The sequence below is a fragment of the Bidens hawaiensis genome, unplaced genomic scaffold (assembly GCF_021521415.1).
Source record: "Bidens hawaiensis isolate Kalapana, Puna unplaced genomic scaffold, B.hawaiensis_p1.1 tig00053795_1, whole genome shotgun sequence".
Classification (NCBI taxonomy): domain Eukaryota; kingdom Viridiplantae; phylum Streptophyta; class Magnoliopsida; order Asterales; family Asteraceae; genus Bidens; species Bidens hawaiensis.
This window is the reverse complement of record NW_027499659.1, coordinates 79652-106364: the sequence shown is the minus strand read 5'-3', so window position 1 is coordinate 106364 and position 26713 is coordinate 79652. Positions and strand designations below refer to the sequence as shown.

The window sequence follows — 26713 nt, the reverse complement described above, 5'->3', positions numbered from 1 at the left end:
AACATGAGGTTTATTTATGTGGATTGAAACTAGATGGGTATATTTATAACTTTAACGCCAAGGTATTGAGTTCTTGATGTCCATCTAAAATCTCACTAGTTAAATTAAAGTGCAAATCTCATCTATTCAATTTATCTCTTCATTGTCTACTTCAAGAATACTAACAGATATATCATATGTGAAAGTGCCAATTCTTTCTTTTGCAATTTTGAACAACTCCTTGAGCATTCTGTAGTTAACGCCTCGGTTTTCTTTAGTACCCTCCATGGTAAATGTATTTCGTGTCCCCGCTTGACCGTATGCAAGCGTTGTATCCATCCAAAACTGAAGTCACCTATGGTGAACCTTGTGCAAAAACATCAACTGTGTATAATAATAGTAACGGATAATTAGAATATGATTGTCCTTCAGTAACAGATATTAAATATTTCAACAAACCTTGATTGTCATTAGTGTGAAGACTATCAAATTTGAAGATCTTTTTATCGCACCTCGAATTTAAAATCTGGAGTACACCATTTGATGTTGAGTCAAAGTCAACTGTTGGCAGTCCGGATGAAGATCTAGATTGCTTAGTGGACGACAACGACAAAATACTCGTATATTCGTATATTCCCTGATAATTACAACTAGTTAGAATTAATATATGGGCAAATATCATAAAAACCAACATAATTTTTGTTTTTTTCTCACAAAAGTCCCTCAATAATTTTTGCACATTAAAGTCCCTCTACATGTAGGGGTGCGTGTGGTGCGTTTCGATGCGGTTTTTCAGTTTTCATTTTGGTTCGGTTTCAGTTTAATCGGTTTTTGCCATTTGAGCTTGAAATTTTAGGCTGTAAAAAAATTGGTAAAAAATAATGACTTTAGGTATAAATAATTTTGTTAATTGTAAAATAATATACTATTATACATTTGACTACAAATATTTTAGTTACATATTTATTGAATTCTTATAAATTACTTAATATAAAAAAAACAAATATTTAGGAATTCCGTTCGGTTTATATTACATGCAAAACCAAAACCGAACCGTTAGTTCGGATTTTACAAAAACATAAAACCAAACTGACGTTTTTAATTCGGTTCAATTTTTTCGATTTTTTCGATTTGAATTTTTCGGTTTCTCGCACACCCCTAACAGAAAGTATGTTGTTTTTATGCTATTTGCCCTTAATATATTTAAGAATTATGACATTTAAACACTATTTGAATAATTAAATTTTATGAAAATTAAAGTTAGCAAGCAAACCTTTTGCATCCTCAACTTGATTATGAAGCTTTGTTCTCTTTACGTGTTCTTCATTGTACTTTATTTTATGATTGGCTGCAAGATGATAATTAAGAATATAATATTAACTAAAAGGGTAAAGGGTCAAGAAAAAATATGACTTTGAATGAAAAAACTTATTTTTAAATATTTATTTACCTAATGCTTGATATGAATCTTTCTTTTCTTGTTCATAGCTACTTAAAATATCCCTCAACTTCTCAATTTCTATACAAGCTCTTGATCACATTCATCAGCCTTACGTTGGCATTCACCAGTCAACTCGTCTATCTTCTTCTCATACTCTTGATATTTTTTTAACAATGTTAAACTTGTGTAACACCCCGAAATTTAGTATTATGTTTCAACGTGATTCGGTAGACATTAATCAATTATTAAAAAATAAATAATCATACATCAACTGAAAGGGGTATATCACAAACAGTTTCCGTCGTGATTTCATCAATACTTTCAATCCAATATAGTAAGCTCGAACTATTGTGACCGGCGTGTGCTCTTTTAAGCCTTAGTGTGCCACATGGGGACACCTCGTCCACCATGTGACACATCACACTGTTTAAGAGCCTCGTATCACCGATCGTCTTATCGAGTTCGGCTTTAACAGCTTTTGTACTTTTTTTATTACCGGGGGTTGGTTCCAGATTTTTCATTGCTTCAAATAGTGCAATCTTTCCTTCGTACGTCTCTTCGGACCATCCTTTCTTCTTCTTCTTAGATTGTTGCCCATTTTTTTTGCGTCATGACCTAATTAATTATAGAGAAATGTTATTAAACCTGGACTAGTTTGTAACAGGCGTAATAACACAGTAATTAAAATTCAACAACCGAACCATTAACCAAAAACCGTATTCTTTCAGTTTCTCAATTACCTTCAGTGTCTCGAGGTGCAACCACTTGTTAACATCGTATTCTTTCACATTTTTTTCATGTTGTAAATGTAATCGTCTAAATCATTGCATGCTTTCACTCTCTCCTTGTATTCTTGGTCCTCAAGTTTGTACTTCTTGGCTTCTTTTATCGTCATTTCTATTTGGGCCTTTGAGAGCCTTCGATTGTTGTTTGATATCGTGAGTTGGCTTGAGCTATCAGTCGATAATACCTTCGACGTTAATGTGAGGATACCATCAGCATCTATCTCAAAGCAGTACTCTAATTTAATACCTCTTTTAGGAGCGGGTTGTATTCCTGAAACCGTAACTTCCACAATAAATGGTTATTCGTAGATTTCGTTCTTTCACCTTGATACACCTTGACAACCACCAAAGATTGATATCTTCACTTGTAGCGTAATTTTTGAATTTCTTTGTCGGTATTTTAGAGTTTCGCGGGATCACAACGTCAAATAATTATCCTTTACCTCCACACCAAGTGACAAAAGAGTGACATCAAATAGCAACAAATCACAAACACTCTTAGTGTCGTCATTTAACTTTACAGCCAAAGCAGCAGCACCGAACGCCTCAGCAATTTCTTTCATCTTCCCAAGAATCATTGTAGAAATTTCTTCTGCTAAAAACTCCTTTTCCTCACCTTCGTAGGAGACACAACCTTTGGCGTGCCAGCAGGCCCTTCCCCTAAAAGGCCATAGTTTCTTGTTCTCCTACACTTTTGGATCACTGAATTTCTGTCTAATCAACCTCTTAGCATCTGAAAAATCCAACCCAAAGTTAAAACACAAATCGGTTTCCTACATTTACTTGTTATTACGATTTGATCCTAATTAGGGGTGTAAACAAGCCAAGCCACTCCCGAGCTATTTGAGATCGGCTTGCAAGAAAGCTCAAATCAAGCCTAAAAATAAGCTTGTTTAGTAAACGAGCCCGATCACGAATCCGAGTCGGCTTGCGAGCCTGTTATTTATATATTTCTTACTTAATATTTAGCGCTATGCATAAAATTATGATAAAATTAACTAAATAATATATATTATTATAGCTATATATAAGATTATAATTAAATAAATATAAAAATAAAGTTATAAATACGTAAACTTAATTAACAAATAATAAACGAGCCGAGCTCGAAAAATCAGCCTAGTCGAGCTCATCTCGGACACCCCTAAATTGAAAATTAAATAAAAAGTACTTAACTTTAACTAAGACATAATAATCGAACCAAACTCAAGCTTGAAAAATTAGGTAACTTTAACCACCAATGAGACGTTCATCAACAAATGCAACGACAGACGGTGCAACCTAAAATAAGTTTCAAGTCTTTAACTAGTTTAAACCAAATAACAAAAACTGATACAGATTTAAGCAACTGGTAAAGGCTTAAACCTTAATTTATCTATTGATTTTCCGGTGCGAACATCAGAACTCCGACGGCTACATCTTCTCGATTTAAGGTAGCGTGGATGTGAGCAGACCAACGGTGATGGTTGGTTCGAGCCCGATCTGCTTGAGGTTTTGCTGGTGGAGATGTGTTGGTGACGGTGGTTGTGATTGTTTGGTGGCTGGTTTTCTTTTTGTTTTCAGAATGGAGGTTGATGAAATATGTAGAACTTTTAAAATTGTTTTTTTTTTTTTTTGATGATTTGCTTTTTAAAAAGGAGAAGTCACTTTCAACAACTTCTATTCGCAAACTATTATTGGGTTCTCTTACTCTTTTGACAGCTGTATATAATGTTTTTTTATGGGTTGGGGAAATCTCCTAAATGACAAGAGTGGAGGGTACATACTATTTGAAATAAAAAAAAAAATACTAAAAACCCTTAAAATAATGACAAAGCAAACTAGTTTATTAGGCTGAGGGGTGCGGAGCGCGAGAAAGGGCGCAAGTGGCGAGGCGGTCGCGCCCCGGGGCGCGAGGACCACACCACCGAGGCGCTATAGGGGCGCGAGAGGGGCGCGAGCGCGGAAAAAGAGGCAGGCGCGGGTGGGCTAGCGGCTGGGGGGGGGGGGCGTGAATGTGGCTTGGGATGCGTGAAAAAGAGCCGTTGGGTGGGTTTTGTTAATAAAAAAAAAAAATTTCAAACCCTATATATTAACATACCATCCGGAACACAAAATCAAACTCGATTTTCAACCTATATCAAACCCAAACAAACACCAATATCACATACCAATATCACATACCACACCCAAAACCCAAAATCACCCCATCTTCCAAACCTTTTTTTAAAAACATGGCTGGAAATTGGTACCCAAACCTAGAATCAGATTACAGTTACGACGATTTATGGTCGGCACCTGACCAACCGATGTTTTATTCGGGGTCGCAACAACCATCCGGCTTTCAATCATCCAACATACAACCGTCTCCTAACTTTGTAGTTCCGGAGACACAAGAACCAGAACCAGAAGGTGAAGCTGCGGGACAAAGAAGACACGTCCACCGGAAAAAAACAAGTTGCAACGGACGGGTCGGGTTCGGCTTCGACCGGAAGGGCGAAACGGAAAATCACTCCGTGGTCATCGGATGAGAAGGAAGCCCTGTGTCGGGCTTGGATAGCCATTTCTGAGGATCGGCGTTGCGGTAATTGTTTTAACGTTTTTAAAAATGATTTTAAAAAAAAGTTAAATAAAAAAGTTAAATGACTTACAAATTTATTTATGCATTTTGCAGCCGACTACCAAAAGAGCAAGGTCTTTTGGACAAAGGTTAGGGAGACGTTCTATTCGCTCGTTGGGAGTACAGAGCGGAACCCCGATATGATTTCGGGTCGGTGGACCGAAATCAGAAAATTTGTCGGCTTGTTTACTAATCTGTTCAACAGGAACGCCGGTCGTATGAGACCAAGTGGCAGTGACGATTTGGCGGTCTATAATTTCACTGTCGAAGAGTGGAGGCAGGAGTGCCTGCGGAGGTATGGGACGGTGAAGACGTGGGACGGTGTAAAGGTGTGGGAGAGGTTGAGAAGGTGTTCCAAGTGGGTTGAGCTGGTGGCGCCGGACCTTGATGCGGAAGTAGGGCCGAAACGGACTAAAACTAGTTCGTCTGGAGCGTACAGCACTTCCGCCGGGTCGGATTGCCGGGTTGGATTCGACCTAAACGTTGCGGGGGAGGAAACGTCTTCACCGCCGAGGAGGCGGCCATTGGGAAGGGACGCCAGGGGGAAAAAACCGGCTGAGGGGGAAGCCGTAAACATCAACGATCTTGTTGAATCCCTCAATAAATTCAACAAAACCATGGAGGTGGTCTCTATTGACAAAAAGGAAAAAAAAAGAATGAGAGATTTGGACTTCCTTGCAAGAGACTTCAGCCACCTAAATCCGGTCGACCAAATGCTGATGGAAAAACAAAAGGAACGTATCCGGAAGAGGTTGATCGAAGAAGACGAAGCCGAAGAATAAGAATAATGTTTTTCTTTAGTACTTTAATTTTTTTTTATATATTAATGTGTTTTTTTAATTAATGTGTGTTTTTTTAAATAATTTCTTGTTTTTTTAATAATACGTTTTTTTAATACATTTATAAAAAAATAAAAAAATAAACCGCTCGCGCCCCCTCTCGCGCCCCTCCACACCATGGCCCGGGGCGCTATCACCACTACCAACACCCATCTTATCAAGTTTCTCTCTCTGCCACACGTCACAATATTATTGGCTCGCGCCCCCACTCACGCCCCCTCTCGCGCCCCCCACACCCCTCAGCCTTAGTGTCATATGCCGAGTGAATATATTTTTAATTTTCTTTTCTTTATTTCTTTCACAATAATTAGTTTTATTTTTAATTTTGAGTTTTGCTAATAATTTTTAATAATTACGTTTTTATAAAAATCTATATCCGAAATTACCCGATCTATACCCAAAACCAGGTTTTCAAATACCCGATCTATACCGAAATTACCCGAAAAATACCTGAGAAATGCCCAAAAATACCCCTAAAAATTGTAACACCTTAAAAAATCCAATCTATACGCGAAAAACCCCCGAAAAAAGCCCAAAAAAAAAACCTAAAATAGAGTTCTTTCAATACCTGGAAATAGAGTATTCAAATACTCGGTTCTATACCTGATCCGAATCCGATGCATAGGGTATGGTTTTTAGAGACAATATCTGGACCCGAACCCGACCCGGGTATTACCAATACCCGATTTTTTAGTACCCGTTCATACCCAAACCCGGTTCCATACCCAAACCAGGGTATTTGAAAAACCTGGTTTGTGCACCTCTAGGTTGGGTTGCTAATGAGTGAGGAAAGTTTGGGTTTGATTGGGTTGTGTAGGTGAAATAGAGAGAAATTAGTTATTATATAATAAAGATTGGGTTTGGTTGGTTTGTGAATGAGGATGCTCTTATTCTTAGGTAAACCAAACTTCTTATTTGTACATCACCCTCACCACCTAATAAAAATATGATACACTAATAAAAAAAATCATCATTCAAAAGAAAAACACTTAATACAAATACATTTAGGGGTGTAAACGAGCCATTCCCGGCTTGCTTAACACCTATTAACTGATTTTTATATATTTATAATATATATATATATATATATATAGGGTAAGGTTAAAATAAAAGCCCACTTGAGTTGTGAAAACTCTAGAAAGTCATTCTCAACCACATGTTTTTAACTAAAGTTTAAAACTTGTGGTTCACAATTAAAGTTAATAAAAATTGTAAAAGGAAATATAATTTTTTCTCTCTCCTGAAAACATATATTAAAATTATTTAAAAAATAGCAAAACAATTTTTTTTAAATTTTTCGATGTTTTGTATTAAATGTAACAACATATATTACATGTGAAAAAAAACGATGTTACATAGGGTTTTCACGAGTTTTCACAACTCAAGGGTTAAGTTAAAATAAAAACCCACTTGAGTTGTGAAAACTCTAGAAACTCATTCTCAACAACAAGTTTAATTAAAGATTAAATCTTGTGGTCCACAATTAAAGTTAATAAAAAATGTTAACATAAATATAACTTTTTCTCTCTCCTAAAAACATATAACAAAATTAGGAAAAAAATGTTAAAAAATAGCAAAACAATTTTTTTAATGTTTCGATATTTTGTATTAAATGTTACAACATATATTACGTGTAACAAAAAAAACCGATGTTACATAGGGTTTTCGTGGGTTTTCACAACTTAAGTGAGTTTTCATTCTATACTTTGCATATATATATATATATATATATATATATCTTTCAATTATAATTTTATATATAAAACAATATATGCTATTTAGTTATTTGCAGTTGTTTTATAATGCCAATACATACACACACAAAATAGGGGAAATAATTAATGAAACCCATAACTAACTTAAGAATCCTTGAAACCCAATTAAGTGGTTGTGAGACTGCCACACCACTTGGTTGACTAAAGTTGATATTTAGCATAATCATTTTTCATCTAAAAGGCTTGAATCACTACACATGGTCTTATAAAACAAACATTGAAGCCAGACGACTCATAAAACACACTTTCTTCTGTTTAGTAACTTTGTTGTTTTCACCTTCAACATAGCCTTACCCAACAACAAACTCATAGTCTTTAAATTCAACAAGAGGTAACACTCGTGTAAGACGCCCCACACCCCAAAGAAAAAAAAAACGGTTTCCTTCATACCCACCTAAACACAAGAATACATTATTATTTTAGTTATATTAGGGATACCATAGAGAATCCAATACTAATGAGATTTAAGTGGACGAAATTGCCATTGGTATAAATATTACAATAAGATAAATAATATACCTAGTTCAATACACGAATCATCTTTGTTGAACGGCAATACATGAGTCAACATAATAGCTAGAAACAAATATATACCTAGCTAATGACGTTACATTACCCAAGTAGTTACTAAAATATTGTCATGTTATGGCTATATAATATATATATATATATAGGGATACAAAAGTATTTTACATCCTCTTTACTACAAATAAATGTCGATGCAAATACCTATATGTGAATTAAGGCTGAGAGAGAAGGTGATACATTAAATACATAGACATGAATGATGAGAGAGAAATGGAAGAGCTGTTTCCTTTGAAAGTAGAGGATGATGAACACCTCCTTCCCCATCATCATCAACAACAGCAGCTTCATCAAGATCAAATCCCTACATCAGTTCTCATTAATCTATATTTAGGCCACTTCTTAGCCAGATGGGGTGCCAGGTAATCTCTCTATGTCTATGTGTGTGTGTGGGGTTTTTTTTTTGGTGAGGGGGGAGGGGATAAAAATTTCGTATGAGAGGCTTACAAGATGATGGATTTTTTCTGACATAACTTATAGACCTTACATATTGGAATTCTATATCTATACGACACATGAACACAAGTGGGTTTTATAGGCGAGTGTATTTTGTGACAAGTGCAACTTACTTTTTGTAATCAAAGTATCATTTCATACTAGACACATAGTTGCAATGTGTAAGTTTAATAACCATATACCCACACCATTAAAAAAATGAGACAACCTCGTTGTGTAAAGGATATAGCCACACAGTTATCGTACAACGTGGTCCACCTTTTTAAAAATGTCATTTTTATTTGATAGAAAATATATAGCAATATCATATGCATTTTTAAGGTAATAAAATATTTGATTTTATTGTGCATGTCTTTTTTTTTTATAAAAACATAAAAAATATATATAAAAGTTGTTCATGTTTTAAAAAAATTTCTGAAACTAGTGTTTAATATAAAATTTAACACTAGGAAAAATTATATTTTTTACTATTAGTATCCAATTAATTAATTATCAAATTGCCATTATATTAATGATAATTACCATTAAATTGATTTAGTCAAATGGTGGGATTGCTATCACTAAATATTTAATCTCCCTCTCTATATACATGCATGGATATTTTAAGTGTAACGTACATTTAGCATTTGTACTACTTGGGAGATTAATAGTTGTAACACAAAAATGTCTAGCTAGTTGCATATAGATTCATTATATATAGCATACTTACCTTTAATAATTCATACATATAGGACTTGGGAGTTTTCAGTTGGGTTGTATATGATAAACGTTTGGCCGGATTCCTTGCTTATGGCTGCAGCCTATGGGATGGTTGAGTCGGCATCGATTACAGTATTTGGTCCCCTTGTAGGCCAGTGGATTGATAACTCCACATATCCAAAGGTACAATTATTCGCTTGCGTGTTTGTTTTTCATTCATATTTTTTTGAATGACAGTTCATTCATATATGTACCGTATGTCTAATGTCCTATACTCGTATTAGCATGGGTGGACCCACCTTGGAGAGTTCGACTCGACCAAACAGTAGAGGTTGTTTAATAAGAATATGTAACCAATGAATTTTGAAATTTTAATAGAGCATATATAACCGAATTTTAAGTGACCCTATAATAACCCTTGCAATAACTTCACACTAACAATATTCATACAATGTAAGAGTTGTGAAACTATATAATATAGTGGTTTGATAATTAAAGCAAAGTCAGTGATCGAAAAGAGCTTATATCTCAATGTAATTTTGTTTTACTATGTTTCGGCAAATCATGAATGATTGTCATAGAATTCCTGAACCCGCGACTACATGTGTACCCTATGATCTTATATTTATTGTATAGGTTCTACGTGTTTGGCTGTTAACACAAAATATCTCATTTATCATTGCGGGAGTCACCGTCGTTGGACTTCTAATCTCTCCAGATTTGCGAGTCACCAACATCCCTATGTTTGCTTTGCTTGTTGTGATGACCAATCTCTCCGGAGCAGTTGCTGTTCTTTCGACCCTTGCGGGAACCATCTTAATTGAAAGAGAATGGTAACTTTATTCTTACTCACTTAGACTTTTAATAAATGGTATAATTGTTTAAACATCTAAATAAATTCGATGACCGCTAGTCTAAAGGTACATAACCAAGTTTGATGTTTGGTAAAAGTTAAACTGTTTTTCATGTTGAGTTCTAGAGCAGGATTCTACATAGCTACTTTGACTTTTGAGGTCAAAACGCCCTGTTGGAACATTAATATATTGACCAAGAAGGACTATGCTAACTCTTGGATCAACTCCTTGTAAGCTAGATTTTGTGTTTGACTCCAAAAAGTCAAAACATGATATAAAAACTAGACTGTTTGACTTTTGAGGTCAAAACGTCCCGTGCGAACAATCATAGATAATTCTAACTATCTAGACAACATCTGGTGAAATTCTTTACTGCCCTATTCTACAAATATGTCAATTGTTAGATTTTGTTTATGACCGAAAAGTCAAAGTGGTGTTTTTCTTTGCCCAAAACATGATATAAAAACTCGAGTGATAAATATTGTAAATCTTGACAGGGTGGTGGTGATATCAGAAGGGAATTCTTCAAACTTGCTAACAAAGTTGAATTCGACAATCCGGAGAATCGATCTAATATGCACATTATTTGCGCCTGTCGTCACAGGATTCATAATCAGTTTCGTGTCAATGATTGCATCTGCTGTCAGTTTAATAACCTGGAACATACTCTCAGTTTTCTTGCAGTACTGGCTTTTAAACTCTGTATACAAAGGTGTCCCAGCTCTATCAGAGAGCAACCGGAAACGTGGAACAAAATTAACCACACCACATCAAGACACGTCTAATTATCCTGAAGACGTTTCTCAGGGTAATTTAACGGTTAGAAAAATGTTCAAAAGGGTATCTGACAGTCAGTATATCCGTGCTTGGCGAGTGTACCTTCAACAAGATGTGGTTCTTCCAGGACTATCTCTTGCTTTACTCTATTTTACAGTCCTCAGGTGTGGATCTTGATTTTCCTTTTCAGGATCTTTATTTATTGGCTTTGGAAATAACCGAAAATGTTGAAAAACCAGTATAGATAACAGAAACCGCAAGAAGAGTGTGCCATCTAACTTATTTCTTATGATATGGGAAGATTAGATTATATTCTAATCTAACATTAATTGGGAACTTTGGGTTTAAAATCATAGAAGCAGGTGTTGATCAGTTTGTCTTCATAGTTTGTGTTGCATTCTATATTTTTTATACTATTTCGAAAGCATACCGAAAGGGAAATTTTGTTACCAACCTTTTGGAAGCATCGTATACGTACCCTACAAAATATTGACATTTTAAAGCATATGAATAGAATAAATGTGTCACCTATGTTATTTAATAAGCTCTTATTATGCACTAGCCAATACAATGTTTGTGTATATGCATGCTATTCAGCATCATATTTTTGTGCTTAAGGTTTGGTGTTCTAACGTTAAGAGTTTTATCACTTGAAAAACTTGACAATGCCATATATTGCCTTATGTGATATGTATTTCATGTAATTTGAAAAATCACATGTCTTCTGTTATAGTTATATAGTTTGCAATTTAAAAAATCAATCTCCTTATATTTTCTCTATCTATTTAGTTTGATACTTTTATGACAGTTTTGGGACGTTGATGACTGCGAGATTGGAGTGGGGCGGAATGCCGGCATACATAATTAGAACAGGCAGAGGAATAAGCGCGATAATTGGTATTTCCGCCACATTTTTGTACCCTTTTATGGAGACTCGAATCTCAACCATTCGAACTGGACTTTGGTCAACCTGGTCACAGGTATGGCTGTATGGTGAAAGCCAGATTATATTATTGCTTATAACGTCAAAATATATATTAATTTTTAGTAAAAAAAACATGAGGCAAAATTGTTAAAGAAGATTTATGTTGTTTATATGTAGTGGACCTGCCTTTTGGTCTGTGTCGTCTCGATATGGGTTAAAAACAACACGACATCAGCTTATATGTTGATGGCGGGAGTAGCAATGTCACGTTTGGGGCTATGGATGTTTGATCTGGCAGTCATTCAACAAATGCAGGTGATTATAAAGCCCAAAATCTGTAGAAAATGATTTCAGATTCTTGTTTTCTGATGTCTGATTTAATCATGAAATAGGATCAAGTTCCTGAATCTGATAGAGCTGTCGTTGGAGGCGTACAAAACCCGATTCAGTCCTTTTGGGACTTGATGACATACATCATGGGGCTGTTCATCTCCAACCCTCAGGTGATCTTTCGGTGTTTATATTGATAACAAGTTATAACGTCTTTGGGTCGAAACAGTCATTTTAAGTTACTCGTCAAAACATTGCATAATTTCAAAAGTCATTTCTCTTGCTTTTTTTTTCTTTGGAGTTCATACATTTATATATTTCATGCGTGTTCTTAGGATTTTTTGGAAGTTGATCTTGACACTAGCAGCAGTTACGTATAGTGTACATGTATATCGAGTTCGGAAACACCTTTTTCACTTTGAGAAGTTGATATTGATCCTTCATCAATGTGTATAAATCATCATTGATATAGTTTTTTCTTACCTTATTTGATATATATTTTCACTTCCAAATGTTAATTCATTGTATCAATTAAGTTTCGTCAATTGTGTGATCCTAAGTCCATGTTTGTTTGCAGTGAATAGAATTAACAACAGTGAATGAAAACAATTAACGTATTGTGTTGATCACTGGTTGAACCAGGCAGACATGTCGGACCGCATTTAAGAACCGAATAAGTAGATAAAATCATAATAAATATATACGTTATCAAAAACTTCAAAGAAATGTTGATAATCAAACATAACAGGTTAAAAACATTAATAATATGGTTTATCACTAGATAATTCAATAGTTTCAGAACCAAGAACATGCTTCAAAACTAAATTAGCGGCGTGCAAACAAACTCCAGAAATATCTTTTTGCGTTGAAGCTCGGCAATGGGTGGGCCTTGATTGTCCTGGAGCCACTCACTCGTTTGAATAATGGCATTCTCCATTTTCTTCAAGCTCTCTATATGCACTCTCTTGTTGACTTTGTACTCTTGGATCTTTCTTTTCATGTTGTATAGGCAATCCTCTAAAGCATTGTATGCATTCACTTTCTTCTTGTACTCCTTGTCCTCAAGTTTGTACTTCTCAGCTTCCTTTACCATCTTTTCTATCTAGTTCTTGGAAAGCCTCCCCTTATCATTTGCAATGGTGAGTTGACATACCAGTTGCTATTATCTTTGATGTCACGGTGAGGATACCGTCAGGATCTATCTCAAAGCAGTCCTCAAATTTAATGTTTCCTTTGGGAGCAGGCGGTATTCCTGAAACTGTAAACTTCCCCAACAAATGGTTATTCGTTGATTTGGTCCTTTCACCTTGATACACCTTGATGTTAGCTGAAGACTGGTTATCTTCAGTTGTATAATAGTTTTTGAATTTTTTTCTAGGTATTTGAGTGTTTCTTGGGATCACAACATCAAATACTTCTCCTTTTATTTCCACACCAAGTGACAAAGGAGTGACATCAAGTAGCAACAAATCTAGAACACTCTTATCACTGTTGCCAATCAACTTGGCAGCCATTACGGCTGCACCAAATGCTACAGCCTCTTCAGGGTTCACGCTTTTGCATAGCTCCTTCCACCCAAAGAGTTCCCGTAACATACGTTGAACCTTGGGTATCCTAGTCGAGCCACCAACAAGAATAATCTCGTCTACCCACGCTTTGTCCATCTTAGCATCTTTTAAACAACGGTCTAGAATTTCAATGCACCGACTGAACAAGCTCATGTTCAGCTCTTCAAATTTAGCTCGAGTAAATCTCATTGAAAAATCAATACCATCGTGCAAGCAATCCAGATCAATTGAAGTTTGAGTAGTGCTTGAAAGAATCCTTTTTGCTTTCTCACATTCAAATCTCAACCTTCCCAATGCTCTTTGATTCCCACTCAAGTCCTTGTTATGTTTCCTTTTAAATTCAGAAACACAATGATCCACCATGCGGTTATCAAAGTCCTCACCTCCCAAATGAGTGTCCCCGGAAACAGCTTTCACCTCGAAAACTCCCCCTTCCTCGATCATGGTTAGAGAGACATCAAAAGTGCCCCCACCCAAATCAAAGATGAGCACATTTATCTAGCCAACAAACTCAGACTTGTTGTCTAGACCATAAGCAATTGCGGCTGCTGTAGGCTCATTGATCATGCGCATGACGTTTAGACCAGCAATGGTACCTGCATCCTTGGTTGCTTGACGTTGCGAGTCATTAAAATAAGCCGGGACAGTTGTGATACAACGTTTTTCACAACCTTTCCAAGGTAAGCCTCAACAATTTCTTTCATCTTTCCAAGAATCATCGAGGAAATTTCTTCAGCTAAAAATTCCTTTTGTTGACCTTTATAGGACACAACGACCTTTGGAGTGTCGGCAGGCCCTTTTATGACCTTAAAAGGCCATAATTTCATATTTCCTTGCACTTTGGAATTACTGAATTTCCGTCCAATCAACCTCTTAGCATCTGAAACCAATGGTTGAATATATATTTAAACAATATCATGTAGATATCCACACTTGGGGTTGGTGACCCGGTTATAGAGACAAAATCTCTAATTAGTCACCCAAAGGTTTTAGTTTCGAGTCCAGGGAAGTAAAATTAATTTATCGTTCAAAAATCAAAGATATCCAAAGTTTCCAACAAATTAAAGATAGATTTTACTTGTGTATTTTGGTAATCAGTATATGTTAAAAGGATGCTTGTTGACCAGACATGCTGGTTTTGATTCATCATTCATGTATTTCAACATGCTCAATAAAAAAAGGCACCACTCCAGTATTTAACAACTTGTTTGCTTAGTCATTTTCCAGAATCTATAAAATTATAAGCCTAAAATAAACAGTAAGCAATTCTAAACAATTTTCCTTAGGACTCAAATTCTAATATTGATTGTTGACTTTTATTATGATTTGATGAAAACTAAATGAAAAGTAAGAAAAATTAGTAGACTAACCAAATATGGTGTTAGCAGGGTTCATGGCCACTTGGTTCTTGGCACCATCGCCTATTAGACGTTCTTCATCAAGGAATGCAACAGTAGACGGTGTGGTTCGGTAGCCTTGCTCATTGGGTATGATTTCGATTCGACCATGCTTCCAAACCGCAACACAAGAGTATGTTGTTCCAAGGTCGATGCCGATCGCTGGTTCTTCGTTTACTTTCCCCTCCATTGATATATCAAAGAGTTATATTGAAGCCTTATGCTCTTCCTTTTCTTTAAATAGAGAGTTCCTTGACTGCTTCATCTTTTGATTAAAAGATAATGTATTTTATATGTATATGAACATCCAATAAGAAAGGAAAAGGTAATTTACCAAAGTCATCTCTTGTATAGATATAGAAATATAGTCGTTAGTGTCATAGTTATTATTGGGGTGTTTGGATTAAATGCAAATAATTTTATTGTGAGAAGTGTAAAAATAACTAACGTAATTATGTTAACGTTAGTAATTATGTTAACGTTAGCGTAATTATTATTGCTCTGTAACTTTTGAACTACATTAATTATTATTAAACTCTTTTAGTTTTTTTTACATAATTACTCTAGTTTAAAACTACAATTACATTAGTTATTTCTATGTTTAATAGGTTAATTTTACACTATTATTAGGTTCATTGGTTATTTCCGTTGAAATTCCTATGAAATAAATACATAACTTCTTATACATAATGTTTATTTAAATTACAAGGAAAGTTCCATATTTATATCCCTTATAAACTAGGGGTACTCTTTTTTTTAAATATAATTGAAAATAGCTGTGTTTCCAAGTTCATTTATGAAAAGAAAGGAAAGGAAAAGAAAATTTTCTTTCTTATCTTTTTTTTGACATCACCTCTTTCTTTTTAATTTTCTTTCCTTCCTAATCTTTTCAATTTGAAAAGTGTGACACCCGGTAAATTTCTCAATCCTATAAACTAAGTAATCAACCTAATAATTAGGTGATTGTAAATATTAAGCGCGCCATGTTAGAATCGGCGCGGGTATTCGTTATGTGCGCCCTGCGCGAGCGCGCCGTATTAGTCAGCGCGGGCATGTTATGTGCGCCCTGCGCGAGCGCGCTATGTTAGAATCGGCGCGGGTATTTGTTATGAGCACCCTGCGCGAGCGCACCATGTTAAGAACCTGCGTGGGCATATGTTATATGCGCCATGCGCGAGTGTATTGGTTTTATGTTTCTATAACTTAATGTTGTCTAATGGGTTGACCGTCTCGCATGATGCTAAGGCGGGTGCATCCCAAATCGTTTATGCGCGTGCGGAAGGGGAACTAACCTTCCCGCATGGCGGGAACATTGAGAACTAGTTTGTCTGAAGCTCCAAGATGGAATTGACTTCAACATGACTGATCACTATGTTGAAATACCAAGACCACCTGGAGAATCTACAAATGAAACTCAATGTCCTTGACTGCGAGAAGGTCACGCACCTACCCGCAGCAAAGAAATGTCCTTCACGCAGAAAGCTATGCGCACAAAGTAATACGCGCAGAACACTTAGTCTATTCTCCAGTTGTAAGGAGATTACTCCCGCCCAAAGGGAAACAGTAGCGTGTTTCAGAGATTTTCCACTTTTTACTGTACACTGACAAAGTACCTGAAAAAGCACACTGTAACATGAAAAGTCAACTGTCAGCCACCCTACTCCCACCAACCACAGACCTGCATGTCCTGTCCAAATCAAATCAAAATCTTTTATCCACTACTCCACTCTTAAATAAATAATAATAATTTCCATACTTTATCATCATTACACCTAGATATGAAGAGATTACAATCCCCTAAAGCAAGGGATTGTGTTTCCTTGAGTTTGCCTATAAATATGTAACCTAAATTATCACCCAAAACACACTTCAAACTTCTCTCTTAAGAACTGCAACTTGCACTAATCATCTCCCAAGCATCCGTTGTTTTCGTTTCCGATCCTGTTACCAGGTAAGCCAAGAATATAACCTTGAGATCTGCTTTCCAACCCTTATATTCTCCTAATTCTTGATCTTAATATATATACTTCTTGTTATTTAATCGCATTCTAGACCTTCAATTCCGAGGCCAACACCAAGAAAACCCGAATCTCGATTAATCCCTTAACAAGAACCACAGGTGAGTCTCACAGCCCCTATTCTCGCTGTTTTCACTGTTTTTAAACTGTTTTCGGGGCGAGGGACACGTACTTAAATAATGTTTTATCATGGTATACTTACAAGCTATGCAAGCGATTATGTGTTTAAATTATATTTCATGATGAGCAATGCGAACGGTTATCTAAGGATTTCGATGTATGTGCGCTAGAACTCGAGTAAGTGATCACTTTACCATCGGAACTCTAAGGGTAGGGACTGCTGGTTTGATCCACCCACTCGTAGGGGTCGCACCTCTTTGCATGGACGAGTGCCTAGTATGGTCATGAGGCAGTACTATGGGTTTGAGCCCGCTCGTAGGGGTCGCGCCTCTTTGCATGGACGAGCGCCTTGTTTTCCGGCACAACGTCCGCGCGTAACCCGCGGGACGGAATTATTGATTAGCTCGTAGGGGCAGCGCCTCTTTGCATAGACGAGCACGGTTTTTCAGAAATGTCCACGCGTAAACCGCGGGACGGCATTATATTATTTAGCTCGTAGTGGCAGCGCCACTTTGCATGGACGAGCACACTTCCAGTAATGATCGCGCGTAGCCCGCTGAACGACTTTTATCAGAAATATGTGTCAGATCCATGTTTTCATACGGATTATCAAGTATATGTTTAGACATGAAATCAGAAATGTGTTTCAATATGATTTTTATTAAGACTATGATGCAATGCGATTTATCAAGTTACTAAAACTTGTGAACTCACTCAGTTTATACTGATTCAAATGTTTTTACGTGTCTTTCAGGAGATATCTAGGTAGCGCATGGAGTCACACTTAGAGCACCTCACGCTGAACATCTAAAACTAGCTTTTTGGAAGATTTTAGTTCTATCCCTTCGATGCGCGTGGTTGTTCCCGCCGCGCAAGGGGATATGGCGTGGAAATCTTCAACAGTTTTATACTTGGATGTTTTTATGTAATTTTTAAACAATGTAATGTATTTGTATTAAACATTTCATGCGCAATGAAAATCTTACTATGAATGTTTGCAATGGCCCGTGCTTAATTATCAATCCCCACTCGCGCGCGCCCGGCTGTTTCCGCCGCTCAGGGCCGGGTGTGACAGATTGGTATCAGAGCACTGGTTATAGCGAACTAGGAAAAGAAGTTTTAACCTAGACTATAACCGTTGGGGGAAATCGCAAGAAATATTTTCAAAAGAAACTATACACACACTTAGGAACACGGGTCACACAGTGTCTAGTAAATAATGATAACATTATGTGCTCAGAATACATGCGCTAAGATTGATATATTGTCTCTTTTAAAGCGAGAATGCCTCCAACTAAAGCCAAGGGAATTACCATGACACCCGAGGAACTCGCGGAAATAATCGCGCAAGCGATCGCAACACATGAGGCCAGCAAGGCCGAATCTAGTCAGGGTCGTCAGGAGAACGAGACCCCAGAACCCGAATCAGGAGCTTTGAACAAAGGATGCTCCTACAAGACATTTATGGCCTGTAAGCCTTGGCCATTCAAGGGTACCGAAGGGGCCATTGGGCTCTACAACTGGATTGACAAGATGGAGACAGTTCTCTCCATTAGCGGATGTAGTGAGAACCAGAAGGTCCTTTACGCGACCTGCATGTTCCAAGAGGCAGCTTCGTCTTGGTGGAAGCTTCAAACGAAAACATTGGGGCGAGAAGTTGCTCTCCACAGGACCTGGGAGGAGCTGAAAGAGATGATGATGAAAAAGTTCTGCTCTCGCGCAGAAATTCAGAACCTACAACAGGAATTCTGGAACCACACCATGGTAGGAACGGATATCGACGCCTACAACAACCGGTTCAACGAGCTTTGCCAGTTGGTGCCAGACATGGCAAACATGGAGGAAAAGAAGATCGAGAGGTATATCTTTGGGTTACCTCCTGTTGTTAGGGTTCCGCTCAACGCCGCAGCGCCTCCAACCTTTGATGAGGCGGTAGCGCGGGCCATCACCCTTACAAGGGATACGGTCCGTGCGGGTATGTTAACTACGCGCGGAATCGAGCAGCGGACCTCTGATCCCAAGAGGAAGTGGAACTCTCACCACCGAGGGTCCGACTCCAAGCAACCACCGTTCAAGAAGCAGGAGAGCGCAAGGGCTTACGCGATCCAAGCCGCGGAGCCATCAAGGAAAGGATACAGCGGGCCTCGCCCATGGTGCAACAAATGCAAGTATCACCACGAGGGTGAATGCGCAAGAATCGAATGTGCCAAATGTGGCAGACCAGGGCACAAGACGATGAATTGCCGTGTCAGAGAAGCTGGAGCGAGCGACAACTGCTACGCATGCGGGAAGCCAGGGCATTTTAGTCGGGATTGCCCGCAAAAGGGAAACCAAGCTCGCGGGAGAGCTTTTGTGATCGGCGCAGGCGAAGCTAAAGAAGAGCCGAATGTGGTAACCGGTACGTTTTTGCTTAACGGACATTTTGCATCTGTCTTATTTGATACTGGCGCTGACCTAAGTTTTATATCCGCTGAGTTTAAAGACTCCCTAGGCCTAGCAACCAGTAGGCTAGACACACCTTATACTATAGAACTAGCCAATGGTAGGCAGTTATGCGCGAACGAAAGAACTGAACAATGTGTAATAGTCATGGGAGGTCACGGGTTCAATATTAACTTGTTGCCAATAGACTTGGGAAGTTTTGACATTGTGATAGGTATGGATTGGTTAGTCGAGAACCACGCGGAAGTTATTTGCCATGAGAAGCAGGTTCGGGTCCCACTGTTGAACGGAGAAACCTTGGTGATTCAAGGGGAAAGAAGGGGAGTTGCGACGAAACTAATTTCGTGCCTAAAGGCGCGCAAGTGCCTAAGGAAAGGGTGTTACGCCTTCCTGGCGCATGTAGTAGAGAAGAAAGGAGATGAGCGAAGAATTGAAGACTTACCAGTAGTGCGCGAATTTCCAGAAGTTTTTCCTGAAGATTTGCCCGGATTACCGCCGCCGCGACAAGTCGAGTTTCGTATTGATTTGGTCCCAGGAGCTGCGCCAGTAGCTCGAGCGCCTTATCGACTAGCTCCATCTGAGATGCAAGAGCTATCCAATCAGTTACAGGAACTATTGGATAAGGGTTTCATACGCCCAAGCTTTTCACCTTGGGGAGCTCCAGTACTGTTTGTTAAGAAGAAGGATGGTTCATTCAGAATGTGTATTGACTACAGGGAGCTGAATAAGCTGACAGTCAAAAATCGGTACCCCTTACCGAGGATTGACGACTTATTTTACCAGTTGCAAGGATCCAGTTATTATTCGAAGATAGATCTACGGTCCGGATACCACCAACTTAGGGTCCATGTGGAAGATGTGCCGAAAACAGCCTTCCGAACTAGATACGGCCATTATGAGTTCTTAGTGATGCCTTTTGGGCTAACTAATGCGCCGGCTGTATTCATGGATCTGATGAACCGCGTGTGCAAACCATACTTGGACAAGTTTGTGATTGTTTTTATAGATGATATTCTGATTTATTCTCGGACCAAGGCCGAGCATCAGCAACACCTGAGATTGATTTTGGAATTGTTGAGGAAAGAAAAGTTGTATGCGAAGTTTTACAAGTGCGAGTTTTGGCTTAGAGAAGTTCACTTTCTCGGTCACGTTGTAAACTAGAAAGAAATACACGTTGATCCTTCCAAAGTCAAGGCCATCGAAAACTGGGAAGCGCCAAAAACCCCAACTGAGGTGAGGCAATTCCTAGGACTAGCTGGCTACTATCGACGCTTCATTGAGAACTTCTCCAAGATAGCTCTACCTCTGACCGCGCTAACTCAGAAAGACAAGAAGTTTGTTTGGGGCGAAAATCAGGAAGCAGCGTTTCAAATGTTGAAACAGAAGTTATGTAGTGCGCCAATTTTGTCTCTGCCCGAGGGGACGGACGACATCGTCGTTTACTGCGACGCTTCACATCAGGGACTCGGATGTGTCCTTATGCAGCGAGACAAAGTCATAGCGTATGCCTCGCGCCAACTCAAGACCAATGAAAAGAACTACACAACGCATGATCTGGAACTTGGAGCGGTTGTCTTCGCGCTAAAGATTTGGCGCCATTACCTCTATGGTACAAAGTGTATAATCTTTACGGATCACAAGAGCCTTCAACATATATTTGATCAAAAGGATTTAAACATGAGGCAACGAAGATGGGTTGAATTGTTGAACGATTATGATTGTGAAATAAAGTATCACCCTGGAAAGGCGAATGTGGTGGCAGACGCGCTAAGCAGGAAGGAGCGAATAAAAACGCTACGAGTCAAGGCTCTAAGGCTGACCATTCGCGCAGATCTCTTTACCAGCATCCGAGACGCTCAGCAAGAAGCTTTGAAACCAGAGTTTGCTAAAAACGAATCCCTTGGGGGTATGATTAAGAGTTTGGAACTTAAGAACGGCAATCTATATTTCGCTAACCGCATATGGGTCCCTCTCAAGGGAGGATTGCGCGAGCGAGTATTAAACGAGGCTCACAAGACGCGGTATTCCGTACATCCTGGCGCAGACAAGATGTACCAAGATGTTAAAGCGCTGTATTGGTGGCCCAATCTTAAAGGCGCCATCGCGACGTATGTCAGTAGGTGCCTGACGTGTTCAAAAGTAAAGGCTGAATATCAGAAGCCGTCGGGGTTACTTCAGCAGCCAGAAATTCCCATGTGGAAGTGGGAACAAATCTCTATGGACTTCATCACCAAACTGCCAAGGACACCTGGGGGTTATGACACGATCTGGGTTATTGTAGATCGGCTAACTAAGTCAGCGCACTTCCTGCCGATCAAGGAAACCGATAAGATGGAAAAGTTAGCCCGACTGTATATTCGAGAAGTAGTTTCAAAACATGGAGTCCCAGTGTCCATCATTTCTGATAGAGATAGTCGGTTCACATCAAGGTTTTGGAGATCGTTACAAGGGGCTTTAGGTACTCGTCTTGACATGAGTACGGCATATCATCCCCAAACGGATGGGCAAAGCGAGCGAACAATCCAGACATTGGAAGATATGCTGCGCGCGTGCGCAATCGATTTCGGTGGTAGCTGGGATACTCATCTCCCATTGGTTGAATTTTCTTACAACAACAGTTATCACACAAGCATCAAGGCTGCGCCGTTCGAAGCTTTGTATGGGCGCAAGTGTAGATCCCCACTGTGCTGGGCTGAAGTGGGTGACAAGCAAATGACTGGTCCAGAATTGATCCAAGAAACAACAGACAAGATTTTTCAGATAAGGGATCGCCTTAAGACAGCGCGCGATAGACAGAAGAGCTACGCAGATGTGCGAAGGAAACCATTGGAATTTCAAGTAGGGGATAAAGTACTTTTGAAAGTCTCTCCATGGAAAGGAGTCCCCCGTTTCGGCAAGCGAGGAAAGTTGAATCCGCGCTACATCGGACCATTTGAGATCCTGGAAAGGATCGGTCCGGTTGCTTATAAACTCCGTTTACCCGCCGAACTCAGTGGAGTTCATGATACGTTTCATGTGTCCAACCTCAAAAAGTGTTTATCTGATGAAACGTTGATTTTACCGTTGGAAGAGATTCACATCGACAAACAACTGCACTTCGTAGAAGAGCCTATAGCCGTAACCGATTGGAAAGAACAAAAGTTGCGCAGAAGTCGAATCAGGTTAGTAAAGGTTCAATGGAACTCAAGGCGTGGGCCTGAATTCACTTGGGAAAGAGAAGATCAAATGCGCCAGAAATACCCACACCTCTTTCAGAACATGGCTTCTGCCAGCAACGTCTCCTAAATTTCGGGACGAAATTCGCTTAACAGGGGGAGAATGTGACACCCGGTAAATTTCTCAATCCTATAAACTAAGTAATCAACCTAATAATTAGGTGATTGTAAATATTAAGCGCGCCATGTTAGAATCGGCGCGGGTATTCGTTATGTGCGCCCTGCGCGAGCGCGCCGTATTAGTCAGCGCGGGCATGTTATGTGCGCCCTGCGCGAGCGCGCTATGTTAGAATCGGCGCGGGTATTTGTTATGAGCACCCTGCGCGAGCGCACCATGTTAAGAACCTGCGTGGGCATATGTTATATGCGCCATGCGCGAGTGTATTGGTTTTATGTTTCTATAACTTAATGTTGTCTAATGGGTTGACCGTCTCGCATGATGCTAAGGCGGGTGCATCCCAAATCGTTTATGCGCGTGCGGAAGGGGAACTAACCTTCCCGCATGGCGGGAACATTGAGAACTAGTTTGTCTGAAGCTCCAAGATGGAATTGACTTCAACATGACTGATCACTATGTTGAAATACCAAGACCACCTGGAGAATCTACAAATGAAACTCAATGTCCCTGACTGCGAGAAGGTCACGCACCTACCCGCAGCAAAGAAATGTCCTTCACGCAGAAAGCTATGCGCACAAAGTAATACGCGCAGAACACTTAGTCTATTCTCCAGTTGTAAGGAGATTACTCCCGCCCAAAGGGAAACAGTAGCGTGTTTCAGAGATTTTCCACTTTTTACTGTACACTGACAAAGTACCTGAAAAAGCACACTGTAACATGAAAAGTCAACTGTCAGCCACCCTACTCCCACCAACCACAGACCTGCATGTCCTGTCCAAATCAAATCAAAATCTTTTATCCACTACTCCACTCTTAAATAAATAATAATAATTTCCATACTTTATCATCATTACACCTAGATATGAAGAGATTACAATCCCCTAAAGCAAGGGATTGTGTTTCCTTGAGTTTGCCTATAAATATGTAACCTAAATTATCACCCAAAACACACTTCAAACTTCTCTCTTAAGAACTGCAACTTGCACTAATCATCTCCCAAGCATCCGTTGTTTTCGTTTCCGATCCTGTTACCAGGTAAGCCAAGAATATAACCTTGAGATCTGCTTTCCAACCCTTATATTCTCCTAATTCTTGATCTTAATATATATACTTCTTGTTATTTAATCGCATTCTAGACCTTCAATTCCGAGGCCAACACCAAGAAAACCCGAATCTCGATTAATCCCTTAACAAGAACCACAGGTGAGTCTCACAGCCCCTATTCTCGCTGTTTTCACTGTTTTTAAACTGTTTTCGGGGCGAGGGACACGTACTTAAATAATGTTTTATCATGGTATACTTACAAGCTATGCAAGCGATTATGTGTTTAAATTATATTTCATGATGAGCAATGCGAACGGTTATCTAAGGATTTCGATGTATGTGCGCTAGAACTCGAGTAAGTGATCACTTTACCATCGGAACTCTAAGGGTAGGGACTGCTGGTTTGATCCACCCACTCGTAGGGGTCGCACCTCTTTGCATGGACGAGTGCCTAGTATGGTCATGAGGCAGTACTATGGGTTTGAGCCCGCTCGTAGGGGTCGCGCCTCTTTGCATGGACGAGCGCCTTGTTTTCCGGCACAACGTCCGCGCGTAACCCGCGGGACGGAATTATTGATTAGCTCGTAGGGGCAGCGCCTCTTTGCATAGACGAGCACGGTTTTTCAGAAATGTCCACGCGTAAACCGCGGGACGGCATTATATTATTTAGCTCGTAGTGGCAGCGCCACTTTGCATGGACGAGCACACTTCCAGTAATGATCGCGCGTAGCCCGCTGAACGACTTTTATCAGAAATATGTGTCAGATCCATGTTTTCATACGGATTATCAAGTATATGTTTAGACATGAAATCAGAAATGTGTTTCAATATGATTTTTATTAAGACTATGATGCAATGCGATTTATCAAGTTACTAAAACTTGTGAACTCACTCAGTTTATACTGATTCAAATGTTTTTACGTGTCTTTCAGGAGATATCTAGGTAGCGCATGGAGTCACACTTAGAGCACCTCACGCTGAACATCTAAAACTAGCTTTTTGGAAGATTTTAGTTCTATCCCTTCGATGCGCGTGGTTGTTCCCGCCGCGCAAGGGGATATGGCGTGGAAATCTTCAACAGTTTTATACTTGGATGTTTTTATGTAATTTTTAAACAATGTAATGTATTTGTATTAAACATTTCATGCGCAATGAAAATCTTACTATGAATGTTTGCAATGGCCCGTGCTTAATTATCAATCCCCACTCGCGCGCGCCCGGCTGTTTCCGCCGCTCAGGGCCGGGTGTGACAAAAAGATACAATTTTTCTTATTTTACTCCTTATTTTCTCTCCCCTCCACTCCTTTTTTTTCCTTTAATGAAATTTGGGAACACCCTTTTTATATTTTCTTTTCCTTTCCTTTCTTAAATGAAACTCGAGAACACAACAAATTTTTTCCATCCCTCATTTTTCTTTCTTTTCCTCATTTAAATGAAACTCGGTAATGACTTTTTAAGAAAGTTAAAAGACTTAAAATAAAATAATGCCAACCAAGTGACAAACACTTTCTTTTTTTGTGTACGATAACTACAGTCTAACGGTTAGCTTTATCTTTGGTTTATGGGACTTCATTTTTATTCCCTTACCCCTTAATTTTTTATTTTGTTTTTTTTTTATTTGAAAGGTCGAATTTTATAAAAAACTAAAAGGGACCTTAAGCAAGAAGCAAAATGCCCAAAGTAAAACGAGGAACAACTAATGGAAAGGTTACAAAATTAAATTTGCACCATGATTTCCAAACTAAATTTGACTTTTTGCTACGGTTTTCCACCCGTAAGAATGAATAAGGTTTAACAACATCAGCCATTTTTTGCAAGTGAACGCCTACCCCTTAAGTCACTCGTCCCGGTTTCTGATAATTAATTAATAACAATCGAACTTAACAAAGATGTTCACACAAACAAACTTGCAAACTGAATGAACATTAACAAACATAACAAGTTAAAAAAGAACGTATGTGAACTACTGCTTGAATTGTTTTGGCTTCTGTAAGTGGCTCCTCGGCCTAAACTTCTTCCGCAATTCATCTTGAGGACCTAGATTCTGGCATCTAGATGATGGGCTTTGTGAGCTCAATGCGATTTTGATTTACATTGTTTTGGCAATCAAATTATCCCTAATCAACCTTTTTAATATCTTCTGTTTATCAAAGTTTGTAATAGCTAATCATAAATGGTTGTATTTTATTTTTTATACAAATAATTCCCTTCCATTGGTTAGAAATATTAATGTTGCTAATAATATAAGTATTATAATGAAAAAACAATATTTGACATGTAGACATTCATTTCATCTACCAACTCGATAGGCTCATAGGCTTATTTATTTTTGAACACTTTTTTTTACACCTAAAATTCCACCTAACTTGCATTGGAATGAACCCACTATTATGTTTTGTAACTAAAGAACTATAAGATTTCTCTAGTTAGTTTTTTTGGATTTCATATATTTATATATTTCATTTGTGTTCTTACGATTTTTGGAAGTTGGTCTTGATATCGTTCGGGTTGGTGATAATAGCGGCAATTTGTGTACACGTATATCGAGTTCTGAAACACCTTTTTCACTTTGAGAAGTTGATCTTGATCCTTCATCAATCTGTATAAATCATCATTTACATAGTTTTTCGTACCTTATAAGAAGTATTTCAACTTAGAAGCTGGATATTTGATATATATTTTCACTTTCAATGCTAATTGATTGTCTCAATTAACTTTGGGCAATCATTTGATCCTAAGTGCATGTT

The 26713-nt window shown here is 38.6% G+C and overlaps 1 protein-coding gene and 1 pseudogene across 2 annotated transcripts; one reads left to right on the top strand and one right to left on the bottom strand.

Moving 5' to 3' along the window:
• Nucleotides 1–8198: 8198 nt before the first annotated feature.
• On the top strand, nt 8199–26639 carry LOC143600200 (solute carrier family 40 member 2-like). Its single transcript, XM_077077957.1, has 8 exons — nt 8199–8365; nt 9191–9341; nt 9795–9991; nt 10510–10953; nt 11598–11769; nt 11892–12029; nt 12107–12217; nt 26442–26639. Exons 1-8 carry the CDS (start codon nt 8199–8201, stop codon nt 26571–26573), a joined length of 1512 nt encoding a protein of 503 aa, XP_076934072.1. The 3' UTR covers nt 26574–26639.
• LOC143600203 (heat shock 70 kDa protein 1-like) lies at nt 12865–15199 on the bottom strand (annotated as a pseudogene). Its single transcript, XR_013147429.1, has 2 exons — nt 14983–15199; nt 12865–14492 (listed from the first exon to the last, which is right to left on the bottom strand). The product of XR_013147429.1 is annotated as a heat shock 70 kDa protein 1-like (transcript).
• Nucleotides 26640–26713: the final 74 nt, after the last annotated feature.